A 26,599-nucleotide genomic window follows, 5' to 3' on the forward strand; every position below is an offset into this window, starting at 1 on the left:
TGTGTGTGTGTGTGTGTGTGTGAGGGGGTTCCCTTAGAGGTCCCATGGCTTTTACAGTGTCTCAATAAACCATCTGCACTCAGTGCTTTAGAAATGAGGAGCTCTTTGCTGCCTATAAAAGACGACCATGCCATTAAAAACAGTGCTGCGCTAAGTAGGGACTGCTGGTGTGTGTGTGTGTGTGTGTGTGTGTGTGTGTGTGTGTGTGTGTGTGTGTGTGTGTGTGTGTGTGTGTGTGTGTGTGTGTGTGTGTATGTGTGTGTTCAGACCTCTAATGTTACCGAGGTGTTGGCTGACAGCATGACGATGTGCAGGCACCTCTTTGGTGAAGTTTCTCAGAGCAGTTTTTAATCCAGAAATCACAGAAACGGGGTGTTTCACACCCTTAAAACTATTATGTTTACAGCAGGATGTGTGAAAGCAAGTTGTCCATTAATTTAAAGTAATACTTGAGTACATTCACTTTCCACCACTGCCTACAATCAGCAGGAAACCAAACAGGCGTAGCTCGACAGTGATCGTAGTGTGGTTTTAGGGTTTTGGGTGCGTTTGATTTCCTCACCTGAATGAGACAGCAAATGCATCCGGAGACGGAGGCTGTCCAGGAAACTCTTTCCACACAACTCACAGCCGTAGGTCTTCATTCCACTGTGCATCTTCCTGTAGACAGAGAGCAGGGAAACATGTTACCGTCTGTTTTCAGCAGGTACAATAGTGTGCATAACCTTATTATATGAATGACCTCGTTTCTATCAGACACTCAGATAACAGTGGTGTAAGATAAAGCAAGATCCTCCTGGAAGACGTTTTAAATCATTTTCACACTTCATTAAATAAGTAATCGTGATCTATCTCTTCTTTAAATCCCAAAACACTCATGTACCCTTCAAGCTTCACTTTCTCTTTTACCTTAATGGGAAACCAAACCATAAGCATTACCTTGACATAACCCTTGACAAAACAAACAACAATATGAAAGAGGTTTTTTTCCTTCAATGTCGCAGAAAAGCTTTTAGTCCATGACCTTTTTTAAATAAACATGTTACTTTCTTGACTGAAATAATGCATGATGCTTGTGTTCCTAACAAATTGACTTTCTTTGAGGTTAATATGAGTTCTTCATAAAGACACAAAGCAATTTTAATAAAACGGGCCATATTCTGTTGATGTTCAGGTGTATATCAGTATGTAGTGTCTCTACTTTAAAGAGTCCTCTCCTGCTGTTGTTCAGGTGTATATCAGTATGTAGTGTCTCTACTTTAAAGAGTCCTCTCCTGCAGATGTTCAGGTGTATATCAGTATGTAGTGTCTCTACTTTAAAGAGTCCTCTCCTGCTGTTGTTCAGGTGTATATCAGTATGTAGTGTCTCTACTTTAAAGAGTCCTCTCCTGCAGATGTTCAGGTGTATATCAGTATGTAGTGTCTCTACTTTAAAGAGTCCTCTCCTGCTGATGTTCAGGTGTATATCAGTATGTAGTGTCTCTACTTTAAATAGTCCTCTCCTGCAGATGTTCAGGTGTATATCAGTATGTAGTGTCTCTACTTTAAAGAGTCCTCTCCTGCAGATGTTCAGGTGGATATCAGTATGTATTGTCTCTACTTTAAAGAGTCCTCTCCTGCTGATGTTCAGGTGTATATCAGTATGTAGTGTCTCTACTTTAAAGAGTCCTCTCCTGCTGATGTTCAGGTGTATATCAGTATGTAGTGTCTCTACTTTAAAGAGTCCTCTCCTGCAGATGTTCAGGTGTACATCAGTATGTAGTGTCTCTACTTTAAAGAGTCCTCTCCTGCAGATGTTCAGGTGTATATCAGTATGTAGTGTCTCTACTTTAAAGAGTCCTCTCCTGCTGATGTTCAGGTGTATATCAGTATGTAGTGTCTCTACTTTAAAGAGTCCTCTCCTGCAGATGTTCAGGTGTATATCAGTATGTAGTGTCTCTACTTTAAAGAGTCCTCTCCTGCTGATGTTCAGGTGTATATCAGTATGTAGTGTCTCTACTTTAAAGAGTCCTCTCCTGCTGATGTTCAGGTGTATATCAGTATGTAGTGTCTCTACTTTAAAGAGTCCTCTCCTGCTGATGTTCAGGTGTATATCAGTATGTAGTGTCTCTACTTTAAAGAGTCCTCTCCTGCAGATGTTCAGGTGTATATCAGTATGTAGTGTCTCTACTTTAAAGAGTCCTCTCCTGCTGATGTTCAGGTGTATATCAGTATGCAGTGTCTCTACTTTAAAGAGTCCTCTCCTGCTGATGTTCAGGTGTATATCAGTATGTAGTGTCTCTACTTTAAAGAGTCCTCTCCTGCTGATGTTCAGGTGTATATCAGTATGTAGTGTCTCTACTTTAAAGAGTCCTCTCCTGCTGATGTTCAGGTGTATATCAGTATGTAGTGTCTCTACTTTAAAGAGTCCTCTCCTGCTGATGTTCAGGTGTATATCAGTATGTAGTGTCTCTACTTTAAAGAGTCCTCTCCTGCTGATGTTCAGGTGTATATCAGTAGGTAGTGTCTCTACTTTAGAGAGTCCTTCCTGCTGAGTGTTCAGGTTCATATCAGTATGTAGTGTCCTCTACTTTAAAGAGTCCTCTCCTGCTAGTGTTCAGGTGTATATCAGTATGTAGTGTCTCTACTTTAAAGAGTCCTCTCCTGCTGATGTTCAGGTGTATATCAGTATGTAGTGTCTCTACTTTAAAGAGTCCTCTCCTGCTGATGTTCAGGTGTATATCAGTATGTAGTGTCTCTACTTTAAAGAGTCCTCTCCTGCTGATGTTCAGGGTATATCAGTATGTAGTGTCTCTACTTTAAAGAGTCCTCTCCTGCTGATGTTCAGGTGTATATCAGTATGTAGTGTCTCTACTTTAAAGAGTCCTCTCCTGCTGATGTTCAGGTGTATATCAGTATATAGTGTCTCTACTTTAAAGAGTCCTCTCCTGCTGATGTTCAGGTGTATATCAGTATGTAGTGTCTCTACTTTAAAGAGTCCTCTCCTGCTGATGTTCAGGTGTATATCAGTATGTAGTGTCTCTACTTTAAAGAGTCCTCTCCTGCTGTTGTTCAGGTGTATATCAGTATGTAGTGTCTCTACTTTAAAGAGTCCTCTCCTGCTGATGTTCAGGTGTATATCAGTATGTAGTGTCTCTACTTTAAAGAGTCCTCTCCTGCTGATGTTCAGGTGTATATCAGTATGTAGTGTCTCTACTTTAAAGAGTCCTCTCCTGCTGATGTTCAGGTGTATATCAGTATGTAGTGTCTCTACTTTAAAGAGTCCTCTCCTGCTGATGTTCAGGTGTATATCAGTATGTAGTGTCTCTACTTTAAAGAGTCCTCTCCTGCTGATGTTCAGGTGTATATCAGTATGTAGTGTCTCTACTTTAAAGAGTCCTCTCCTGCTGATGTTCAGGTGTATATCAGTATGTAGTGTCTCTACTTTAAAGAGTCCTCTCCTGCTGATGTTCAGGTGTATATCAGTATATAGTGTCTCTACTTTAAAGAGTCCTCTCCTGCTGATGTTCAGGTGTATATCAGTATGTAGTGTCTCTACTTTAAAGAGTCCTCTCCTGCTGATGTTCAGGTGTATATCAGTATGTAGTGTCTCTACTTTAAAGAGTCCTCTCCTGCTGTTGTTCAGGTGTATATCAGTATGTAGTGTCTCTACTTTAAAGAGTCCTCTCCTGCTGATGTTCAGGTGTATATCAGTATGTAGTGTCTCTACTTTAAAGAGTCCTCTCCTGCTGATGTTCAGGTGTATATCAGTATGTAGTGTCTCTACTTTAAAGAGTCCTCTCCTGCTGATGTTCAGGTGTATATCAGTATGTAGTGTCTCTACTTTAAAGAGTCCTCTCCTGCTGATGTTCAGGTGTATATCAGTATGTAGTGTCTCTACTTTAAAGAGTCCTCTCCTGCTGATGTTCAGGTGTATATCAGTATGTAGTGTCTCTACTTTAAAGAGTCCTCTCCTGCTGATGTTCAGGTGTATATCAGTATGTAGTGTCTCTACTTTAAAGAGTCCTCTCCTGCTGATGTTCAGGTGTATATCAGTATGTAGTGTATCTCCTTTAAAGAGTCCTCTCCTGCTGATGTTCAGGTGTATATCAGTATGTAGTGTCTCTACTTTAAAGAGTCCTCTCCTGCTGATGTTCAGGTGTATATCAGTATGTAGTGTCTCTACTTTAAAGAGTCCTCTCCTGCTGTTGTGCAGGTGTATATCAGTATGTAGTGTCTCTACTTTAAAGAGTCCTCTCCTGCTGATGTTCAGGTGTATATCAGTATGTAGTGTCTCTACTTTAAAGAGTCCTCTCCTGCTGATGTTCAGGTGTATATCAGTATGTAGTGTCTCTACTTTAAAGAGTCCTCTCCTGCTGTTGTTCAGGTGTATATCAGTATGTAGTGTCTCTACTTTAAAGAGTCCTCTCCTGCTGATGTTCAGGTGTATATCAGTATGTAGTGTCTCTACTTTAAAGAGTCCTCTCCTGCTGATGTTCAGGTGTATATCAGTATGTAGTGTCTCTACTTTAAAGAGTCCTCTCCTGCTGATGTTCAGGTGTATATCAGTATGTAGTGTCTCTATTTTAAAGAGTCCTCTCCTGCTGATGTTCAGGTGTATATCAGTATGTAGTGTCTCTACTTTAAAGAGTCCTCTCCTGCTGATGTTCAGGTGTATATCAGTATGTAGTGTCTCTACTTTAAAGAGTCCTCTCCTGCTGGTGTTCAGGTGTATATCAGTATGTGGTGTCTCTACTTTAAAGAGTCCTCTCCTGCTGATGTTCAGGTGTATATCAGTATGTAGTGTCTCTACTTTAAAGAGTCCTCTCCTGCTAGTGTTCAGGTGTATATCAGTATGTGGTGTCTCTACTTTAAAGAGTCCTCTCCTGCTGATGTTCAGGTGTATATCAGTATGTAGTGTCTCTACTTTAAAGAGTCCTCTCCTGCTAGTGTTCAGGTGTATATCAGTATGTAGTGTCTCTACTTTAAAGAGTCCTCTCCTGCTGATGTTCAGGTGTATATCAGTATGTAGTGTCTCTACTTTAAAGAGTCCTCTCCTGCTGTTGTTCAGGTGTATATCAGTATGTAGTGTCTCTACTTTAAAGAGTCCTCTCCTGCTGATGTTCAGGTGTATATCAGTATGTAGTGTCTCTACTTTAAAGAGTCCTCTCCTGCTAGTGTTCAGGTGTATATCAGTATGTAGTGTCTCTACAGTGACATGTCTCCATGCTTTAATGTTCAAAAAGCTTTACATGCACACAAACTGATATAAACCCCCACCAACAATAATAGGGCCTCTTTAAGGTGGTGTGTGGCTTGAAGCTAAATCTGACCTGCAATGAATTGTCTTTTCCTCAAACAGACAGTCATTAGGCCGTAACGTGGTTTCAGAGCACAAGGTCAGACGGGACTAAAGGTTCAATATTTGATTATGTGGGAAAGGCCTCGCAGGTTAGTAACTAAATAACGTCTGACAACAGAAGACTCTCTCTGTGTTACCAAATCCTCAAAGACCCCTCGGCTCGGAGCAAAGCATATTATTCTTGAGAGATATCTGAAAGTGCTCCGAAGCAATTAAGGTGACACGATTTGACAAACAACTGCCACAGAGCCTCTGGAGAAACTTCATATACTTCGCCTCGAGAGAGGTTCACACAGCCTCCATTGCAACGTGTGTCCAGCTGGGGCTGTTTTTCCACATTTTTATCGTCACACAATTGTTGCTCTCTCTCACAGTGAAGCAAAATAACCAATCAGTAATACAAATGAAAAGAAGACCTTCTACGTAATGCCGGCAGAATACAATATATTTAAGACATTTGGACATTTTTACTTTACAAAACTTATATTTGAATATCTTATTCCATTATATTTTTTATAAATTGTATAATATATTAAATGTTATTGTTATATTTGTATTTATTTATAGAAGGACCATGCATACAAAAACATTAATCTCAGCAAAGACAAGAGATGCAATATGCCAGATTATAGCTAATAGCTAATTTCCATCTGTGGAATTAAATGTATATTTTATTTATTTAAAATGTACGACATTTCTTATGTTTAATTTACTTTATTTTTTCTTCATAAAACATATTTTATCAATTTTCCCTGAGATCAATGAACTATTCAGATTGTAAGGATCTCTTCAAACTGTAATGTCTTCACTTTATGTTCACCTTAATGCAAAGCTGCAAAACGTGCCTTAAATGTTCCCAGGACACGTGCACAGATCTATACTCAGTTGGTAACGCATGGTAACGGCAAACAGAGGGATTTTTAAAGTCTCCCTCGACGAATCAGCCGAGTGTGTTCTTGGGGAAACAATGCCCTTGATAAGAGATCTGCACGACTTGGGCGAGATGACAGCCATCCATCTTAGCGTCTCTCAACAGAGCCTCAGAGGAGGAGGTGCTGCCACTCTCTCAAAACATGACTGATTGATGTCAGATGTCGAATGCAAATTGATTTACGGCTCTCTCGAGAGAGGGGCAGCGAGAGCGAGTATTGGAGGCAGACAGAGAGAGATTATAGCGGGGTCTTGTGGCGATGTTAATGAAGTCTGGTTTGACTAATAATTGCTTGCAAAACATCCTTGAAAAACCTGTCAGGGAGAGTTGTAGAGATGAAGAAGTCATGAAAGGCGTTGCGATGGGTCGAATTTGTGGAGAGACGCCGGGAAGTGAAAAGGCAGAATGACATCCCTTTGGCAAGCAGTGAGTGATTAAAAGGCCCTATAAATGCCAAATGCCCAGAAGGAAGAGGACGGGAGGCGAAAAGACAACAAAAAGTAACGAAGGAGACACAAAGAGACAGAAATGAGAAAAGTGAGACAGGAAACAATACTGTCACACTATCTGGAATGCTAGATTCAGTCCAGGAGTTCTATAAGGATGTACTTTAAAAGAGAGATTTACACTCCCTACTACAGTGTTTCACAAGAACAACTTTCCTTCACCAGAACAGAAATCAGGTTCAACACATATAGAAAATCAATCATCTCAAGATTATTGTCCAAATACCTCTATATGTTGACGATATTGCAGGGTTGACTGATTATGCTTTTACAAAATATTGAGAAATTGGATATATAATCATCGGTAATATGGATTTACTGACTTACATACATTACATTAATGCACACAAGGCCATACTCCTTTCTGCACATATTCTGATTTCACAATATGCAAAAATACATTCATAGCATTCTATTTCCATGTAAATTACTGCTTTATTTAATTTTATTGTATTGCTATTTAACTGTATTTTATTACGGTGTAAAAGATTTTGTGTTTTATATTAGATTTCTTGTTTTTTATATTTTATGTATGCACCATGACATCAAGTCAAATTCCTAGTATGTGCGAACCTACCTGGTAATAAACCTGTTTCTGATTCAGATTCTGATTAGAGGGTACACTCAAAGATTACTACCATTCAGATCCGTAAAAACCAGCAAAGACGATATTCAAGATGAAAACGATGCCTTATTTCACAACGCCAAATGTTGCTTTTGGGTATCAAGCGAACCAGGAAGGGGTTTCCTTAATGGCCCACGATACCTTTGTTCTTAAGACGAGTCCGGTTGTTTTGGCTTCAAGCACCACTAAGCATCCTTCATACGAACGAATGGGGTTTCCCAACACTATAACCAGTTCTCTTTATACATCCATGTTGGTTATACTCAATATATCATATTAATACAAGAGCTTTGCATTCTGGTGCTCCATTACTTGTATATTTGACCATTTATTCCCATGAATGACAGGAATTCCCACAACAAACAACAGATTGGACAAAGGAATGGAGCCAGGTTTTTCCTTTAAGGTTCACAGGTGATGTACACACACTTTTCCAATCCGATGAGGGGAAAACACACACACACACGAGCGGTAAACCACGACACACACAGAGCACAAAGCCCTTCAAAGGCCTTTTGTGTCCCTCCTCAATCTGACCATTGTGGCCCCCAGACAGAGCGCTGATAAGGTATGGATGGACTTATTAAGGCCAATACAAGTGGAAGCACCGCCATGTATTCTCACCGTAAATGTAGTGTTGATGAGCAAAGTGCGGTGTGTTTGTGTGTGTGTTTGTGTGTGTTTGTGTGTCCCTTGCTGACAGTGTGTTGATTCTAAGGGCAATAGCTAGCACTAGTGAAACAGCGCATTACTTGATGTTCAACAGAATGGTTACAGCACCTGTTCCAGCAATTCAGTCTGTTAGAGGGAGGCTTTAGGACTGAGCTTCTCCTATTGAAACGCTAATGACGCCTTTCTTTTTGGCATTCAACTGTATTTAGGCAAGAGTGTGTGGAGCTTCTTTTCTAAAGTAGGTTTCAAGTACAGTTTCTTTATGAAAAACATGTCTAAATTGTATTGCAGTGGTACAAAGCCCTTCTAAGACGGTTCTGAGTGGCTTATATTTGGCATACTTGGCTTCCAGATTCATGCCAAACTTGTGATGAATAAAGCAGCAAAATGGTCCAATTCCTTCTGGTGACAATGGCTAAAAGCAGCAACAAAGACAAAGCAGATTCTGAGCTGCAATCAGCCAAGGTCAACGCCCCAAAAAAGCTATCCAAATTCACTTATTTGGGTTGATGGCAATCGATAAAAGCACCATAAACAGACGAATCTCCGCCTACAATAACCTGAAGGCCCAACTCAAATTCAAAATGTATGCAATTGTAGAAAGTACAAAAAAGTGAGGGATATTCTGTACACCTAAGAATGATTTGTGTGCCTTTAGCAGTGCTAATAATAATATTAATATATCTACTGTTATCAGATCCAATAAAATGTAATGATATGCCAAAGGATACCTAAACATATTATCCTACCTCTCCTCACACACACACAAATCATAACTGTCTGCTTTCATGCTATGCTTCTGAAATAAATGATGAGATGTGTGTGTGTGTGTGTGTGTGTGTGTGTGTGTGTGTGTGTGTGTGTGTGTGTGTGTGTGTGTGTATGTGTGTGTGGGAGGGTGATTTGAAACAGACTGACTGCAGCCATTAAGGAAGTTCACATAAAACTCTCTCAGGCCATTTACTCAGTTAATAATCGACTTTGTCCAACAGTCACTTTTGACAACTGCAATAAATGTTAAATTTATGTCAACAAAACATATGCTGATCACCTCGTGCGGTGTGTTTCCTCGTTAAAGCCCAACCGAGGGGTGTGTGTGTGCCCGTGTGTGTTTGAAATGTGAGCCGATTACATTGAGCCATAACAGCTTGCCTCGTGCAGTTCTGAACTTTTTTTTTTATTACAATTTGCCGCTGGACCTTTGTGGCCGTATATCATAACTAGCGCTGCATTCGGAGAAATAAAGTCCCAGGCTTCTCACCTGCTCTACTACTCAGGTAAAAAAGTCAAAAGAAAGTGATATAGTGATACGGAAAGCTACAATAGAAGAATAACTCAAGGTCTGTGTGGTGCTTTTATGGCTTTGACTCATACAGATTCCTACTACTCATCAAATGACTCCTTTAGCTCACACATCTCCGTTTCATACTTGACAAACAAGCAAACAGCCGTGCAGAGCCATGCTTTGATGACTTGCACTTAATTCTCATTGCCTGCCTACATTCTATTTATCCCTCAGCAGCCTTGAGTGCCCTGCTCTCTCCTCGTCTATCCTCTCATCTTTTTCATTTTCCCCTTCTCCATGCTCTCTGTTTGTGAGGGGAGCCATAAAACAACCCGAAACGATGTTCGTAAATAAAAGCTTTGCAGAGAGAGAGAGGTTAAGATGGAGAGAAGAAAACACTAACAGATAAAGGGAGACAATTGATAAGAGGTGGTAAATTGAAGTTAAGATGTCTGTGATTGTGTGTGTGTGTGTGTGTGTGTGTGTGTGTGTGTGTGTGTGTCTGTGTCTGTATGTGTGTGTGTGTGTGTGTGTGTGTGTGTGTGTGTGTGTGTGTGTGTGTGTGTCTGTGTCTGTATGTGTGTGTGTGTCTGTATATGTGTGTGTCTGTATGTGTGTGTGTCTGTGTCTGTATGTGTGTGTGTGTGTCTGTATGTGTGTGTGTCTGTATGTGTGTGTGTCTGTATGTGTGTGTGTGTGTGTGTGTGTGTGTGTGTATGTATGTGTGTGTGTCTGTATGTGTGTGTGTCTGTATGTGTGTGTGTGTGTGTGTGTGTGTATGTGTGTGTGTGTGTGTCTGTATGTGTGTGTGTCTGTATGTGTGTGTGTGTGTGTGTGTGTGTCTCTGTCTGTATGTGTGTGTGTGTGTGTCTGTGTGTGTGTGTCTCTGTGTGTGTGTATGTGTGTATTTGTGCGTGTGTGTGTGTGTGTCTGTGTGTGTGTGTGTGTGTGTCTGTGTGTGTGTGTCTGTTTGTGCGTGTGTGTGTCTGTGTGTGTGTGTCTATGTGTGTGTCAGTGTGTATTTGTGCGTGTGTGTGTGTCTGTGTGTGTTTGTGTGTGTGTGTGTCTGTGTGTCTGTTTGTGCGTGTGTGTGTCTGTGTGTGTGTGTGTGTCTGTGTGTCTGTCTGTGTGTGTGTGTCTCTGTGTGTGTGTGTGTCTGTGTGTCTGTTTGTGCGTGTGTATCTGTGTGTCTGTGTGTGTGTATCTGTGTATCTGTGTGTGCGTGTGTGTGTGTATCTGTGTGTGTGTGTGTGTCTGTCTGTGTGTGTGTGTGTGTCTGTTTGTGCGTGTGTGTGTCTGTGTGTGTGTGTGTGTCTGTGTGTGTGTGTGCGTGTGTATGTGTGTGTGTGTGTGTGTGTATGTGTGTGTGTCTGTTTGTGCGTGTGTGTGTATGTGTGTGTCTGTTTGTGCGTGTGTGTGTGTGTGCGTGTGTATCTGTGTATCTGTGTGTGTGTGTGTGTGTGTGTGTGTGTCTGTTTGTGCGTGTGTGTGTGTGTGTGTGTGCGTGTGTATGTGTGTGTGTGTGCGTGTGTATGTGTGTGTGTGTGTGTGTGTCTGTTTGTGCGTGTGTGTGTCTGTGTATCTGTGTGTGTGTGTGTGTGTCTGTTTGTGCGTGTGTGTGTCTGTGTGTGTGTGTGTGCGTGTGCATGTGTGTGTCTGTGTGTGTGTGTGTGTGTGTGTGTGTGTCTGTTTGTGCGTGTGTCTGTGTGTGTGTGTGTATCTGTGTGTGTGTGTGTGTGTGTGTGTGTGGTGTGTGTGTGTGTGTGTGTGTGTGTGTGTGTGTGTGTGTGTCTGTGTGTGTGTCTGTCTGTCTGTGTGTTTGTGTCTGTTTGTGTGTGTGTGTGTGTGTGTTCATTAGTTCTGTTGGTCAGAAGAAACAGAGCTGATAATTGGGGATTGCTGAATAGAGATTGGACCTAAGTAGCGGAGGGATTGGAAGCATCTAAGAGATTTGGTGAGGATCAAAAGACATGTTAAAGCAATCCTGTTTATATCTGTCCTGCGCTATAAGCTTAGCATAATAGACCAACACATGTGAAGCTATTCTGACCCTAACTGCAATTTATGTTAGATTTCTTTAAATAGCCCCAAGTTGAAGCTCGGTGGACTTTAGGAGGACATATGTTACATTTCAGTTTAATACGTGTATTTTGTGCGTCCACTGTGACATGTTTCCTTGCTCTAATGTTCAAAAATATGATATTATTTTACTCATCGTCAGATTGTGGGTCTTATTTGGCCAAAATACTAACGCAGTTATAAATTATGAGGTCACCGACACACAAAACACAGACCTGATCATTAACAAACCGTCCTTTTTAATTTGTGTTTAGTTAAGTATGCATACTCCTTCCAATACACATGCAGGGTACAGATGGGAAACAATGTGAATAAGACAGGAGCTGGCAACAATCAGCCGGCATTTAATTGCACAGAGGCAGTAATAGAGCATGTAACGTGATAGCGAACAGATCAATATGCATTGCACTGAAAACACAAGTCAATAAAAAAAAGAGTTTTAAAAATGGGATAATGCACGCTAGAGGTAAGAGCCCAACTGATGGTGCATCCATTTAGGGATAAAAGCACCTGTGGGGGGTAAAAAATGACACAAAACTCCATGTGATGGTGAATAAAAGCAAAATGATGCTGGAGGTGATTCAGTGACACTTTCGGTGTAATTAAATATACCCGGAAATGACATTTAAGCACTTCCTGTTCCCTGAACTGAAAGTCAATCGTTTTCGAATGTGTTTTTGGATAAAAGCCTGAATTAAGGTCTTCACAAGCTGAAGATATTTTAACGTTTTGTTCTACGACATGAAACACGTCAGTAAATACCATTCCGGTGAATACAAAAATGGCGGTTTCTAACAAGTGTCTAAATGACACCCAACATTAGCCACCTTTAGCTTAGCGGTGGTGACGTGAAGTCATGTGACTGAGCTGTAGTTCCTTTATAGCCCAACATTAGCCACCTTTAGCTTAGCGGTGGAGACGTGAAGTCATGTGACCGAGCTGTAGTTCCTTTATAGCCCAACATTAGCCACCTTTAGCTTAGCGGTGGAGACGTGAAGTCATGTGACCGTGCTGTAGTTCCTTTATAGCCCAACATTAGCCACCTTTAGCTTAGCGATGGAGACGTGAAGTCATGTGACCGTGCTGTAGTTCCTTTATAGCCCAACATTAGCCACCTTTAGCTTAGCGGTGGAGACGTGAAGTCATGTGACCGAGCTGTAGTTCCTTTATAGCCCAACATTAGCCGCCTTTAGCTTAGCGGTGGTGACGTGAAGTCATGTGACCGAGCTGTAGTTCCTTTATAGCCCAACATTAGCCACCTTTAGCTCAGCGGTGGTGACGTGAAGTCATGTGACCGAGCTGTAGTTCCTTTATAGATTAGAGATTATCCTCCTGAATAAATCGTAAACGTTTGTTTGCAAAAAGATCCTAACCATATTGTCCATACACTACAAAAATACATCCTCCCTGTGCCACTCTACACCAGCCCATGTCAAGAGGTACAAAACCCCCACAATAAATGTCAGAAATCCTGGCACCTCATTTGTTTGTTTTAGCTCAGTGACACACACACACATACTGTATTATCCGTGTGTGGTTCTCACCGTTTACATGGGTCCATTTTGTGGCAGCCCAGAGAGAAAAAATGCTCCCTTTCTGTCATTTTATCCCTGCTTTTAAGCCTCCCCCCAATTCCATTTCGCCCTCCCTCGCCCCTCTGCCTTTGCTCAATCAAAATGTATCAGGCAGGCTGGCGAAACACCGGTCTGCGTGGGCTGTTTATCCCAAGTCCTCCTGCACATATCAATGACTCGGTCCCCGCTGGCCCCCGGCAGGGAGACGTTCATATAAATTCAAGCCACACACACGAACGCCGAGGCACTCGTGTTGAGCATAGATGAGTAGCAGGGCGAGAGGGAAAGAGACAGAAGGATGGAGAGAGAGAGAGAGAGAGAGAGAGACAGACTGCCTTTCATTCTCACTGTGTTATTTATTATATCACCGACACCGCCACCCTGAAATTTGCCCTGAGGGTGTCTCGACAGACAGAATAAAAAAAAGAAGAAGCTATATTACATTGAATAATAACAGTAAACATGTTTTACTTGCTTGCCAATCAGGAGCATAGACACGAGCGAAATGCTATTGAGTGGAGCCGGGCCGGGGAGGACGGATTTTTGAAGGCTAACCCAGAAGATAGCATCGCAAGGGCTGTATAGACTAAAAGCCAATGGGATTTTTTTCATTTGATTTCCGAACAATGCAGAAAATAATCTTTGTGGCAAACACACCTTCCTGATACTCGAATGTTCTGTTAAGCAGGTTAATCTCCACATTATTAACACCACTGAGGCTATAAAGGAACTACAGCACGGTCACATGACTTCACGTCACCACCGCTAAGCTAAAGGTGGCTAATGTTGGGCTATAAAGGAACTATAGCACGGTCACATGACTTCACGTCACCACCGCTAAGCTAAAGGTGGCTAATGTTGGGCTATAAAGGAACTACAGCACGGTCACATGACTTCACATCACCACTGCTAAGCTAACGGCGGCTAATGTTGGGCTATAAAGGAACTACAGCACGGTCACATGACTTCACGTCACCACCGCTAAGCTAAAGGTGGCTAATGTTGGGCTATAAAGGAACTACAGCACGGTCACATGACTTCACGTCACCACCGCTAAGCTAAAGATGGCTAATGTTGGGCTATAAAGGAACTACAGCACGGTCACATGACTTCACGTCAGCACCGCTAAGCTAAAGGCGGCTAATGTTGGGGTGATGACGTTTAGTTGTCTCATTTAGACACTTGTTTTTACAAAAATATGTTAAACTTTATTTCAAGCATATAACCCAAAACATATTCGGAAAACCGTTGACTTCCAGACGAGGGAACAGGAGGGGCTAGGACTCATTTCTGGACCATTCTTTTGTTAAATCTAGAGTATTTTTCTCTTTGTATATCATCTTTTAACTGTGCCCTCTTTGTACACTGTTAAATGTGTTATTTTAGGTTTGATGGACTTACTTCAGGTGAGCCACACTCATTTACAGTTGCTGCAAGCTATTATTAAGCTGTGCTAATGAGCAGATATACAGTATGTCACCTGTAATTGATGCCAACCTTTCGTAGTAGTGAGATACATCATTTCTCTCTCATAAATCTGATCAGTGCAAACATGATAATGAGCCGTTCTGACAGCAGGCAGGTGGTTAGATTAATGATATCTGCAACTTTCATTAAAATCCAATCAGTCATGTCTCAGTTAGCCCAAGAGAAGTGTCCTAACCTACAGAGCTAATTAATGTATTGCAAGGGAAGCTAATGGCGTTACGTGTAGCTTACAGGTGCTTCAAATAGTATTGTGTGTCTCGAAAGAGAACATTTATAATACATCCTGATACAATGCAGTTCTAATGCCATACTGTGTGCTGAATAAAGTTAACGTTTAAATGTAATTAGGTGGTGATAATATCCTCTTTCCATGTTTTAATTAACTAGTCTGCTCTGATTGGTTAGCTGGCCAGCTCTGTTGTGATTGGTCAACTGCTTAGAGATGTCCCGCCCCTTAGCCAATCACGTACAATGTGTTGGAGCACTAGCCAATCGGAGCACAAGTGGTATGTAATGATGTCACTATGTTGGTGAATTTTTGGATTTGATCCTTTGCAGATCATTTACAAGCACCAAAAAATTACCCCAAAAAAGCATAAGAGGGCCTCTTTAAAAATACATATTCATTCTCAGAACCAAACAGCTGTTGGATCTATTTCCTTTGAGATCAAACACTTTTTTCTCAGCTTTGCTTATGTGCTGCTTAATTTAGTCTTCATATGAATCAAAGATTTACATTCGCACCAATTATCACCCCCGAAGCGTGATGCCATACCTACGGTTAGAAGATCCTCAGGTAATAGGAGGGGGGAATAATCTGAGGAACTTCTTAATTGTGCTTCCTGGGCAGTAAAACACTACTTCAAGATAATCCCAGTTAGAAACCCGGATTCCCCCGAAGCTTAGAAGGTAGGATTCACTCTGTAATACCCTCAGCGTTACTCAGGAAGCCATTTCAACCTCTCTGCTCCAGCTCCACACACTCTGAAGTGCTCTCCCCCCTTTCACAAATTCCTTTTTATTCAGTAAGAGGTGACAATGAAGGGAGAATATGACCCGGAGCTCACGGTTCAAAATCTGGCAGCAGAAAAACTGTAGTGGAGGAGAAACATCAAAGAAACCCGCAGTGGCAAAACACTGAGATTTCTTCTTCTGCATTTAAACTTTTCATCTAAAGGGAGAAGGTACTGCAAGATAAATAAATACCAAGATCGAACAAACAGCACAAACACAGTGGCTGAAAGTTAGTTATAAGACACTTAACGTGTAGAACGTGTGGCTTTAAACACAGTTAACTGAGATTTGTTCTCAGCTCAACAACGACAACGAAGCCCATTAAAAACCCAAGCTGTACCTGCTTTGGAAACGTAATTGCAAACAGATGGATATACCATAGATGTATATATTTATTATATTCATAAATCATATCTCACTAAAAGTCTAAGAAAAGTCCAAAAACCTTCATCACATGATGTCATTGTTATCGTGTAGTTGAATACTGGATTCTGATTGGTGAATTTGGACTTTCCAAAAGGTGTTGATTTCCAGACCATTGCTAAGGAGCATCAGGGGAATATGTGCAATCAGTTGACAATGGCAGTGATTAAAGACTGAAGTACTTAACCAGTACTTTATTACTTAAACTACATTTTCCTGAACATACTTCAACTTGCAGGACTCTTACCTGTCATGGAGTCTTTTTGCATTGCTTTGACTTTTCTTCCAGCACTTTCTGCACATAAAGTGACATCCCCAGCCCCCCTCTACCCCCCTCCCTCTTGTGTGATAACTTCTTTTGTCTCATTTTAACTTCGACCTAAAGACACTTTGAGTGAAGTGTTGCAGCGGTGGGATCAAAGACGGAGGGGAGCTTGTAAGATCACACGTACAAAGTATTTCTGCTAAAGCCCATCTCTGAGACGAACCCCCCCCCCCTCGCCTCTGTTTGCATCAAAAGACCCTGCCATCTGAAAATAGCACGTCAACATTTCTTGTTGTTTCTTTCTATTTTTTATTCTCGACAATGTTGCCGCTTTGCCAGACTCCTGTTTTTCCTCTGCTCCCGCTTTCTTGATCCGTGAGAGGTTACATCGAGTGAGACGTGTGTGTGTGTGTGTGTGTGTGTATGTGTGTGTGTGTGTGAGTGTGAAGCTTTGGTGAGCTATAAAAAGCCGCCAGACGAAGTCTTTCCCCTCTCTCCTCATGCATTATGCATCGGCATCACCTTCCATCAAGTGACAGAAGAACCTCAAAGATGTCTAACTTTAGCTTCCACTCTGAAAGCCAAACAGACGAGGAGATGTTATTTTGACTGCCAGTGTCGAGCTAAGCACCTGTTACATCAATAAAAGCTGCATTTCACCGCGAGAAGCAGGGGGAAAACAACCTGTGTGATGGAACAGCACTCAGAGAATAAAGCGGCTAAATGCAGATAGCAGCAGCGAGCGAGGAAGAGTTCACATGAGATTAGACGACACGGGATCTCGCTTTGACCTTGAGGAGAAGTTTTGTCTTTGTGGTGCAACGAGAGAATCCAAAATGGCTTCAAGAGTCACACATATTTCAACCGAAGGAGTGCACATTGGGATTTAGCAATACTGTATAATGGAGCCATACAACTGACTTAAATATGTTGATTTATTTGATTCAGAACTGTGCTTTTCCCCGAATTCCACAATAAAACAAATGCAGATTATGGCTTTTTTAGTCAACGACATTTCCACAAGAGAGGAAACATCTAGATCTAGCGATGCTGAAAAAAGCAGACGTTTTTAGAAGACAAAGAAATGTCTTATACTAAATAAAGGTGCATTTACCGGCACAAAGTGAGGTTAATGTTGATTTAACCCTCTCGTGTTGTTCAGTGTTAGCCGGGTCAGCTCGCTAAATCTCTGCAGGTCAGTGTGACAGGTCAGAAAACATGTTTATTTATTGTCTTTTGGAATTTTAGAGAATGATTACGAGTTATTTGGAGTGCCGTAAAAACAAAGCTGTCTGTGCCGTTCAAATAGACACGATTTTCCTATTTCTGGAGTACTTATACAGTTTTTGACGAACATAAATATTGTTTTCTGGCCTGACTTTAACATTTAATGGGTACAATCTGCTTTGTGGTGTGAGGGCGCAGCGCCTCTGTTACCCGATTAAGACAAAACCCTCATACAGTATTTCTACACTTTGGTTTTAGTTTTACGTTGAATTCTGACTTAAAATAAAAATATTGGACGACTTATACTTATATATACTGCAAATTGTCTATTTTGGCTTTACACAGATGATGAATAATCCTGATAATAATGAGGGTATGAAGTGCGTACGTGCTATTGCTCCATAACTAAAATGCCTGCTGACCAGATTTCATTTAATTTCAAACCTTTATTTAATCAGATTGGTCCCATTGAGATCATAGATCTCTTTTTCAAGGGAGACCTGCAGCATATAGGTTCCACATGAAACAATAAAGGACATCATACATTATATTTACAGGATACATTTACATAGTTATAGACATTTACAAGTGGCCATAGTATCAACGAGCATTTCATTTAGCCTAGCTTTAAAAACATGTTGACAGATGCTGCTTATCTCAGGAAACTGGCTGCCTGTCAACATTTCGTTCATGATTCTGCTCAGTGCAAACACTCCAGGTTAATGTGCGTGTGTGAGAGGGAGGGACCTTGTGATTTTTATTGTTTGTATCCAGAAAGCAGACCAGTTGATTATTTTGGTATTTGGACACAGAACGCAAATTGTTATGCAACACCTGTGGGATTGATTACTGTAAAAGCAGACAGTCCCATTTTGAGAAAGAGATAGTGGCAGGACAGTGTGTGTGTGTGTGTGTGTGTGTGTGTGTGTGTGTGTGTGTGTGTGTGTGTGTGTGTGTGTGTGTGTGTGTGTGTGTGTGTGTGTGTGTGTGTGTGTGTGTGTGTGTGTTTTATCTGTCTCCATGCAAAAAAACACTAAGCAATTCCTGATAGTTAGCAGGAAGGACTATATCAGAACAAGGGTACTTCATTTATCCTCGGGCAAAATAGGATTTTGTAACAGTTGCTCCATTTAAGAATAACAAAATAAAATAAGAATTAGGAAATAAAATATTAAAGTAAAAAGAATTTCCAATATTAACATAAAATAAAAATAGAAACAGACGTCAAAGTAAAAATGGCACATAGTACTACATTATATATAATAAATATATTATGGTGTATTATATTGTACACGTATTTACAGTCTATCCCTACTAGCGGAGTGTTTATAAGAAACAATTGCAGAGACTTTTTCGGACACCTGAGATCGCCACAGGCAGGTTGTTTTGACGTGCCTGACCTCGGGAACTGTGTGTGTGTGTGTGTGTGTGTGTGTGTGTGTGTGTGTGTGTGTGTGTGTGTGTGTGTGTGTGTGTGTGTGTGTGTGTGTGTGTGTGTGTGTGTGTGTGTGTGTGTCTGTGTGTGTGTGTGGTGGGGGGGTTCAGGTGGCGCTGGGCCATCTGCACCGTCATTCAGCGCACGTCCGCCTTCTAAGAGCTGAATAACCCACGGGCATCTAAACAGGCCCAGCCGGAGCTCTGCGGGGGGGCAGTAAACAAGAGGGTGTGTGTGTGTGTGTGTGTGTGTGTGTGTGTGTGTGTGTGTGTGTGTGTGTGTGTGTGTGTGTGTGTGTGTGTGTGTGTGTGTGTAAACTGATACTCTGTACAGATAAGACATAAAAACACACCAAAGTTGGCATGTTATGTACATACTATTTACAGTATATTGCTTTACTGTATATTATTACACAGTTTTACTTAATTTCTTATGTTTTTATATTGTATGTGATTGTTTTCGTTGTTACAGCACATTACTTCTTATTTTCTTTAAATATTTGTTTTCTATTTTAAATCATTTTTTCGTTTTTAAGTTACTTTAAAATGACTGCCACAAATATTAGTTCATGATAGATTTTGAGAGTATTTTTACATATTATACTCTCTATACAAAATACCAATTATTTATAGTTTAATTTATAGATTATACACAATGGGATATGAACTGATGGATCACTTAAAATGTTTTGGTAAAACTACTCCTAATAATACTCAATGATGTACAAAAGCTCATTCTGGGGTCCTTCCCCTTTCATAGGATGAAGTCTAATGGTTAAAGAAGTGTATTAAATATGACTTGGTGCAGGCTAGGCCAAGTCAAAGATAATGAAGCATGACAATTGCTCCTATTCCCGCTCCCCTCATAATATTCCCCTGAGCTTCCTGAACCTGATTTGGGAATCATCGGCGTGTGTGTTATGTAACCGCAGCGTGCTCCGTTACATTCTTTACCTGATGTTTCTTCATGCATCCTCATATCTGAGGTAAAATGAGTTGTTAGTGTGGGAAACATGTCGCCTCGGCTCTTATTTCTGCACCGTTTTTATTAAGAGGGGAAAACTATAGCAGTGAGTCTGACAGCTGGACTGCAGCCAGTGAGGGGGGGTGCCAAGAAATTCTGTCACCTTGAATCAGCGCAGAGAGGAGGGTCGTGTGTGTGTGTGTGTGTGTGTGTGTGTGTGTGTATGTATGTGTGTGTGTGTGTGTGTGTGTGTGTGTGTGTGTGTGTGTGTGTGTGTGTGTGTGTGTGTGTGTGTGTGAGAGAAATATAACTGGGGATTGGTGCTAGTGCTTGCGTATAACCTATGCCAAGATGGAAGAAGTACTCAGACTTCTACTTAATAATACATCGAAAAATATTACAAGAGAAAGTCATCCTTACAAAAGTACTTGTTATGCAGGCTTTGAAATAAACGTAGAGGAGTAAAAGGTACAATATGGGTCTCCAAATTGGAGTGGAGAATAAGGACAAAGTTGCATAAGATACTTAAGTAAAGTATTTAGAAATGTATCCATCACTGCTAATATATCAGGTTAACCGTGCGTCTCTGAAAAGGTTTTAATACTCTGAGGCACTTTATCAGAAGGAGCATCAGCAGAAGACAGATGGACAGATGTTGACTTTAAAAGTGTGTAAAGCTGAAGAAGTCATAATACAAATAGTATTTCAAAAGTCTGCAAAGCTACTCTTTGACACACTGACTCTTGTTCATGCACATGACATGAAAAAATGAGTATCAAGTGCTGCCATATGCAGAACACTCTCAAGTACAACAAACTCAGCAAATAATATTGTTATTGCATCGTTTTAAGACGCTGTGAGCAGCAATCAGCACTTTGCATTGTGTCAGTGTCACAGCTATGAACATGAGAGTGAGAGTTGACCATGAGACAGGAGCTCTAACAAGAAGCGAGGGAGCGAGGGAGGAAATATATACTGTGTGAGCGAGAGGATAAAATATGTGCTGACAGATTTTTGGCCGCGGGGCTCCAACACTGAAATAGTAGCGTCTGGGTGTCAGGCCGGGGTCGCTGCCTGCACTTTAGAGCAGACTTTCCCCGACCCTGGATAGAAAACCATCACAAAGCACTACAGTCAGCTGATAATGGAGGATCTGACGGAGAGGGAAGGATCTGACAGATAGTGTAGTATTTGAAATATAATGCATAACTGAAGGATAACTCATTCAATGCAACACCTTGGAATGGGTTGAAGGATCTCTTCCAGTGAAATCAAATACTTTCCTCTGTAGGACGAATAAAGGGTTAAAAGGATTCTTGACATGGACCTGAAATTCAGCATCTCTTTGGTTCCCTGGACAAAAACTCACTGGGATATTTCCATTGGATTTTGGATTATTGCAGAAAATATTCTCTGTAGCAAGCACACATTTATGATACTTTCATGTTTTGTTCAGCAGGATAATCTCCATATATCAACACCACTTTATGATTCTGGAAGTAAAACGCCAACGTTAGGCTATAAAGGAACTACAGCACGGTCACATGACTTCACAAGGCCACCGCTAAGCTAAAGGTGGCTAATGTTGGGCTATAAAGGAACTACAGCACGGTCACATGACTTCACAAGGCCACCGCTAAGCTAAAGGTGGCTAATGTTGGGCTATAAAGGAACTACAGCACGGTCACATGACTTCACGTCACCACCGCTAAGCTAAAGGCGGCTAATGTTGGGCTATAAAGGAACTACAGCACGGTCACATGACTTCCCAAGACCACCGCTAAGCTAAAGGTGGCTAATGTTGGGCTATAAAGTTACTACAGCACGGTCACATGACTTCACGTCACCACCGCTAAGCTAAAGGCGGCTAATGTTGGGCTATAAAGGAACTACAGCACGGTCACATGACTTCACGTCACCACCGCTAAGTTAAAGGCGGCTAATGTTGGGCTATAAAGGAACTACAGCACGGTCACATGACTTCACGTCACCACCGCTAAGCTAAAGGCGGCTAATGTTGGGCTATAAAGGAACTACAGCACGGTCACATGACTTCACAAGACCACCGCTAAGCTAAAGGTGGCTAATGTTGGGCTATAAAGGAACTACAGCACGGTCACATGACTTCACAAGACCACCGCTAAGCTAAAGGAGGCTAATGTTGGGCTATAAAGGAACTACAGCACGGTCACATGACTTCACGTCACCACCGCTAAACTAAAGTTGGCTAATGTTGGGCGTGATGAAGTTTAGGACGTTTTAGGACTCATTCCTGCAGCTGACATAATAATAATACTAAATTAAAGTATGACAAGTGCACTGTGTAGCTCTTACATAATGCAAATGTTCACACTACTTTGGAGGTAATGATTCTGGATTATGTAATAATGTGTTATTATTCAGTGGACTGCTGCAATGACTTTGGTTTGGTGCTAAGAGGGGGGGGGGGGGGTCACCTTTTCTTTACAACTGGTTAGAAAAAGCATAAAGGAAGAAATCGATATGACTGCTAATGCTGTGACTCACCAGACAATTGTGTGTGTGTGTGTGTGTGTGTGTGTGTGTGTGTGTGTGTGTGTGTGTGTGTGTGTGTGTGTGTGTGTGTGTGTGTGTGTGTGTGTGTGTGTGTGTGTGTGTGTGTGTGTGTGTGTGTGTGAGGGGGGGTCAGACAAGGAGGAGGAAAGGCGAGCTAAACAACAAACAAGACCTTTAACTGTTCTTTATTGCACAACTGGTGTGTGTGTTTGAGTGTATCCCTAACTGATAGCGGCAAAGGAAAGAGATAAAAATGTCCAACAGTGTAAACAATCCAATTTTATCATGAATTAGTCCTGCACATTTTTGGTAATAGTGTCCACAATGGCCTAAAGTGCTCTTTAAATCCAAAATACTGAGGAAAAAGGATAGTGACCTTTGAGTTGCAATGAAGAAACATGTGGAAGAAAAACAAAAAAACTATTGCTCTTTAGAACCACGTCAAACTGCCTTCAGGACGGATAAAAGTGTGTGCAATTGTACCAGTGGACTTCTGTTATATACGTCTAAAAATAGGTCAAATGCCACAATTTGTTAGAAACTTGGTAAAACTTAAATGCCAACTTTTGTTGTGATGATGTTATATATATATTGGTAAAAATTAGTCCGTAGTGAAACGGGAAACAGCATGTTTTAAGACATACTTGTATTTCTGTTTGAAAAAAAAACGTATATTTCGTGTTTTTCCACCACTTTAAAGTCAAACCTGCTTTACCAAAATAAATTCTGCTCAAAGATTTTAGGAGAAACTATGAATTAAAGAGGCCCTATCATGCTTTTTGGGATTTTTCCTTTGCCGTAAAGCAGGGGTGTCAAACTCAATTTCATCGCGGGCCACATTCGCATAAAGGTTACACTCAAAGGGCCGGTTGTAACTATATAATATATATATATATAATAATATATATAAAATAATGTATTATATTACATTATTGCCTCTGTATTGGATTATTATCGGATAATAACTTAGTAATTAACTACGTCTGAAAGCAGAAGTCCAGGGCAAATAATTGCAAGTCTCTTCAGTGCGCATGTCACAACACGAGATGCATTGTGGGACATGTAGTTTATGGGCAACCTGCTTCTGTAAAGTGGCATGTAACCGTATAATAAACGTATTATATTTGTTGCAAGCTCTTGCGGGGCCACATCAAATTAAGTCGCGGGCCTTGAGTTTGAGACCCCTGCCGTAATGTGTCATACAGGTTTTGTGTATAAAAATGCTAATATCTCAAAGTTCCCTCCAAAGGGAGTTTCTCTCCCACACGTTTATATCACAAATGTTACGATTCAATAGAAACGTTCATAATCAGTTGGAGAAATTGGTGGCCTGCCATCAATTAAGAAACACATTTATGATTTCCTTATGTGCTCCCTGTGGCTTTAAGAGGTACAAGAAGACTTCTTTAAGAAAACAAAACATCCCTTTCTCCTCCAAAAAACATCCAAATCAAACAGCTGCTCCGAAAATGTTCCAGCCTCCTTGAACAGAGCGGGCAATATCTTACCCGCCTCATGGTTGGTTAAATATTTGCCAGCTGGGGTGCTTTGCTCTATAAAAGCATGTGTGTGTGTGTGTGTGTGTGTGTGTGTGTGTGTGTGTGTGTGTGTGTGTGTGTGTGTGTGTGTGTGTGTGTGTTTGTCTGGCCTGCTTGTCATGAAAAGCACAGTTCAGGTGCTGAATCAATCATACATGTAGATAGAATCCAATAAGCAGCGAGCGAGACTGCAGCTGGGGTCTGCAGAGACAAAAAAAAGAGAGAGAGAGATGTGCCCGTGTTGGCAGAGCTCGCTCTCTCACCCCTCTCAGCAGATGCCATGTTACAGAGCGGGTAATTAATAGCGCAGTGGGGCCTGGGTGAGAATCGCCAAGGCGCACACACACACACACACACACAAATAAAAACGTCTCCATTTGCCCCCCGGAGCAGCTTTGCGCCAACTAGCCTTCACCTCATTATGCCAATCAAATCGGCCAAGGGGTGAGGAGGGGGAGGAGAGGGGAGGGAACAAGCTGTCTTTTCTCATTCGGCCTCCCTCACTTCCACTGTCCATGTGTTCATTATAGAGCGAGATTTGATCTTAATAAGAACACTGAGCTGAGAGGAAATGGCCAAATCCCTGTGCTTCTTATTTCCCTGTGATTGTACATTGGTTTGGTAATAAGCCACTCACCACTCCTCCTCCTCCTCCTCCTCCTCTTCTTCCAAGGAGCTAAAAATGTTGGATTTACCAGCTGCGACACTGAGCTGCAGCTGCGTTTTCATACTTCACTTTGACTTTTCCCTATAAACTGCGAAAGGGTAAACTATTTACAATGTGGGAGCCAGCAAACTACTTTAAAATAATAACGGGGATTAAAGTGGAAACAATTTATCCACTGAGATTTTGTCATTTTCTCTTAGTGCAAAAGTCCAGAGTTTTTACATTTGTTTTCTTAAGAGAATTACGTCTGCAACTCTTGAGTGTTTCGTTTATAGTGGGACAACAAATAGAGTCTTTCGTTCCCTGTAAAGTCATCGGATAACAGCCAAACAAAACATATTGTAATCAGGTTCAACATTAGACTCATGACATTCCTGAAAAGGTTTGTCGAATTAAGATCAAGAATACTTTGCAAAGGCTTTCCCCCGAAAAACTCTGGCTTATTTTAAATCCTGTAGCACCATCATTCAGAGAGGGAACCCCATTTTAAATCCTGTAGCACCATCATTCAGAGAGGGAACCCCATTTTAAATCCTGGAGCACCATCATTCAGAGAGGGAACCCCATTTTAAATCTTGTAGCACCATCATTCAGAGAGGGAACCCCATTTAAAATCCTGTAGCACCATCATTCAGAGAGGGAACCCCATTTTAAATCCTGTAGCACCATCATTCAGAGAGGGAACCCCATTTTAAATCCTGTAGCACCATCATTCAGAGAGGGAACCCCATTTTAAATCCTGTAGCAAGCACCATCATTCAGAGAGGGAACCCCATTTTAAATCCTGTAGCAAGCACCATCATTCAGAGAGGGAACCCCATTTAAAATCCTGTAGCACCATCATTCAGAGAGGGAACCCCATTTTAAATCCTGGAGCACCATCATTCAGAGAGGGAACCCCATTTTAAATCCTGTAGCACCATCATTCAGAGAGGGAACCCCATTTTAAATCCTGTAGCACCATCATTCAGAGAGGGAACCCCATTTTAAATCCTGGAACACCATCATTCAGAGAGGGAACCCCATTTTAAATCTTGTAGCACCATCATTCAGAGAGAGAACCCCATTTTAAATCTTGTAGCACCATCATTCAGAGAGGGAACCCCATTTTAAATCCTGTAGCACCATCATTCAGAGAGGGAACCCCATTTTAAATCCTGTAGCACCATCATTCAGAGAGGGAACCCCATTTTAAATCCTGTAGCACCATCATTCAGAGAGGGAACCCCATTTTAAATCCTGGAGCACCATCATTCAGAGAGGGATCCCCATTTTAAATCTTGTAGCACCATCATTCAGAGAGGGAACCCCATTTTAAATCCTGTAGCAAGCACCATCATTCAGAGAGGGAACCCCATTTTAAATCCTGTAGCACCATCATTCAGAGAGGGAACCCCATTTTAAATCCTGTAGCAAGCACCATCATTCAGAGAGGGAACCCCATTTTAAATCCTGTAGCACCATCATTCAGAGAGGGAACCCCATTTTAAATCCTGGAGCACCATCATTCAGAGAGGGAACCCCATTTTAAATCCTGTAGCACCATCATTCAGAGAGGGAACCCCATTTTAAATCTGCATTGAGAATTTTAAACCAATTTTAGGGGTGGAGACCAAAAACTGCTTTACAGACAGACATTACTGTTATAACATAATAATGATTAGCTTTTGGAGTATATTGACAAGGTGTAGATGTTTCCTGCTTTAACCCTCCTATTCGTTTCCCCCCCCCCCTTACTTTGGTGTTCGCAGTCAAATTTGACTGGTCCCGTTTTAACTGCTATTACATTAACACAAAAAGCATTAATCATCACCAAATGTAATTTAACACCCTTTCAAACTGTACATATTGTATCAGACTACTGGTATACATGAACAACTGCAGTACATACAAAGAACAGACACTGAACATGTATTGCAAGTGCCAGGTGTGATCCATGTGGGGGGATGGGCACATAAGAGCGGGAAATGTATCAAATTGTTCTCTCTGTGTGTGTGTGTGTGTGTGTGTGTGTGTGTGTGTGTGTGTGTG

General features: G+C 41.3%; 1 protein-coding gene across 4 annotated transcripts in view; it reads right to left on the reverse strand.

Moving 5' to 3' along the window:
* Positions 1-321: 321 nt before the first annotated feature.
* The window catches only part of LOC117557501 (zinc finger and BTB domain-containing protein 16-A-like), a 98,670-nt gene continuing 72,392 nt past the window's right edge, over positions 322-26,599 (reverse strand). For all 4 annotated transcript variants that reach the window (XM_034233378.1, XM_034233375.1, XM_034233376.1 and 1 more), the window contains exon 3: positions 322-660. In XM_034233378.1, coding sequence (XP_034089269.1) covers positions 483-660 — 178 coding nt within the window. In that variant the 3' untranslated portion in view covers positions 322-482. The remainder of the gene's footprint in view (positions 661-26,599) is intronic.

Source organism: Gymnodraco acuticeps, unplaced genomic scaffold, assembly GCF_902827175.1.
Source record: "Gymnodraco acuticeps unplaced genomic scaffold, fGymAcu1.1, whole genome shotgun sequence".
Taxonomy (NCBI): Eukaryota; Metazoa; Chordata; class Actinopteri; order Perciformes; family Bathydraconidae; genus Gymnodraco; species Gymnodraco acuticeps.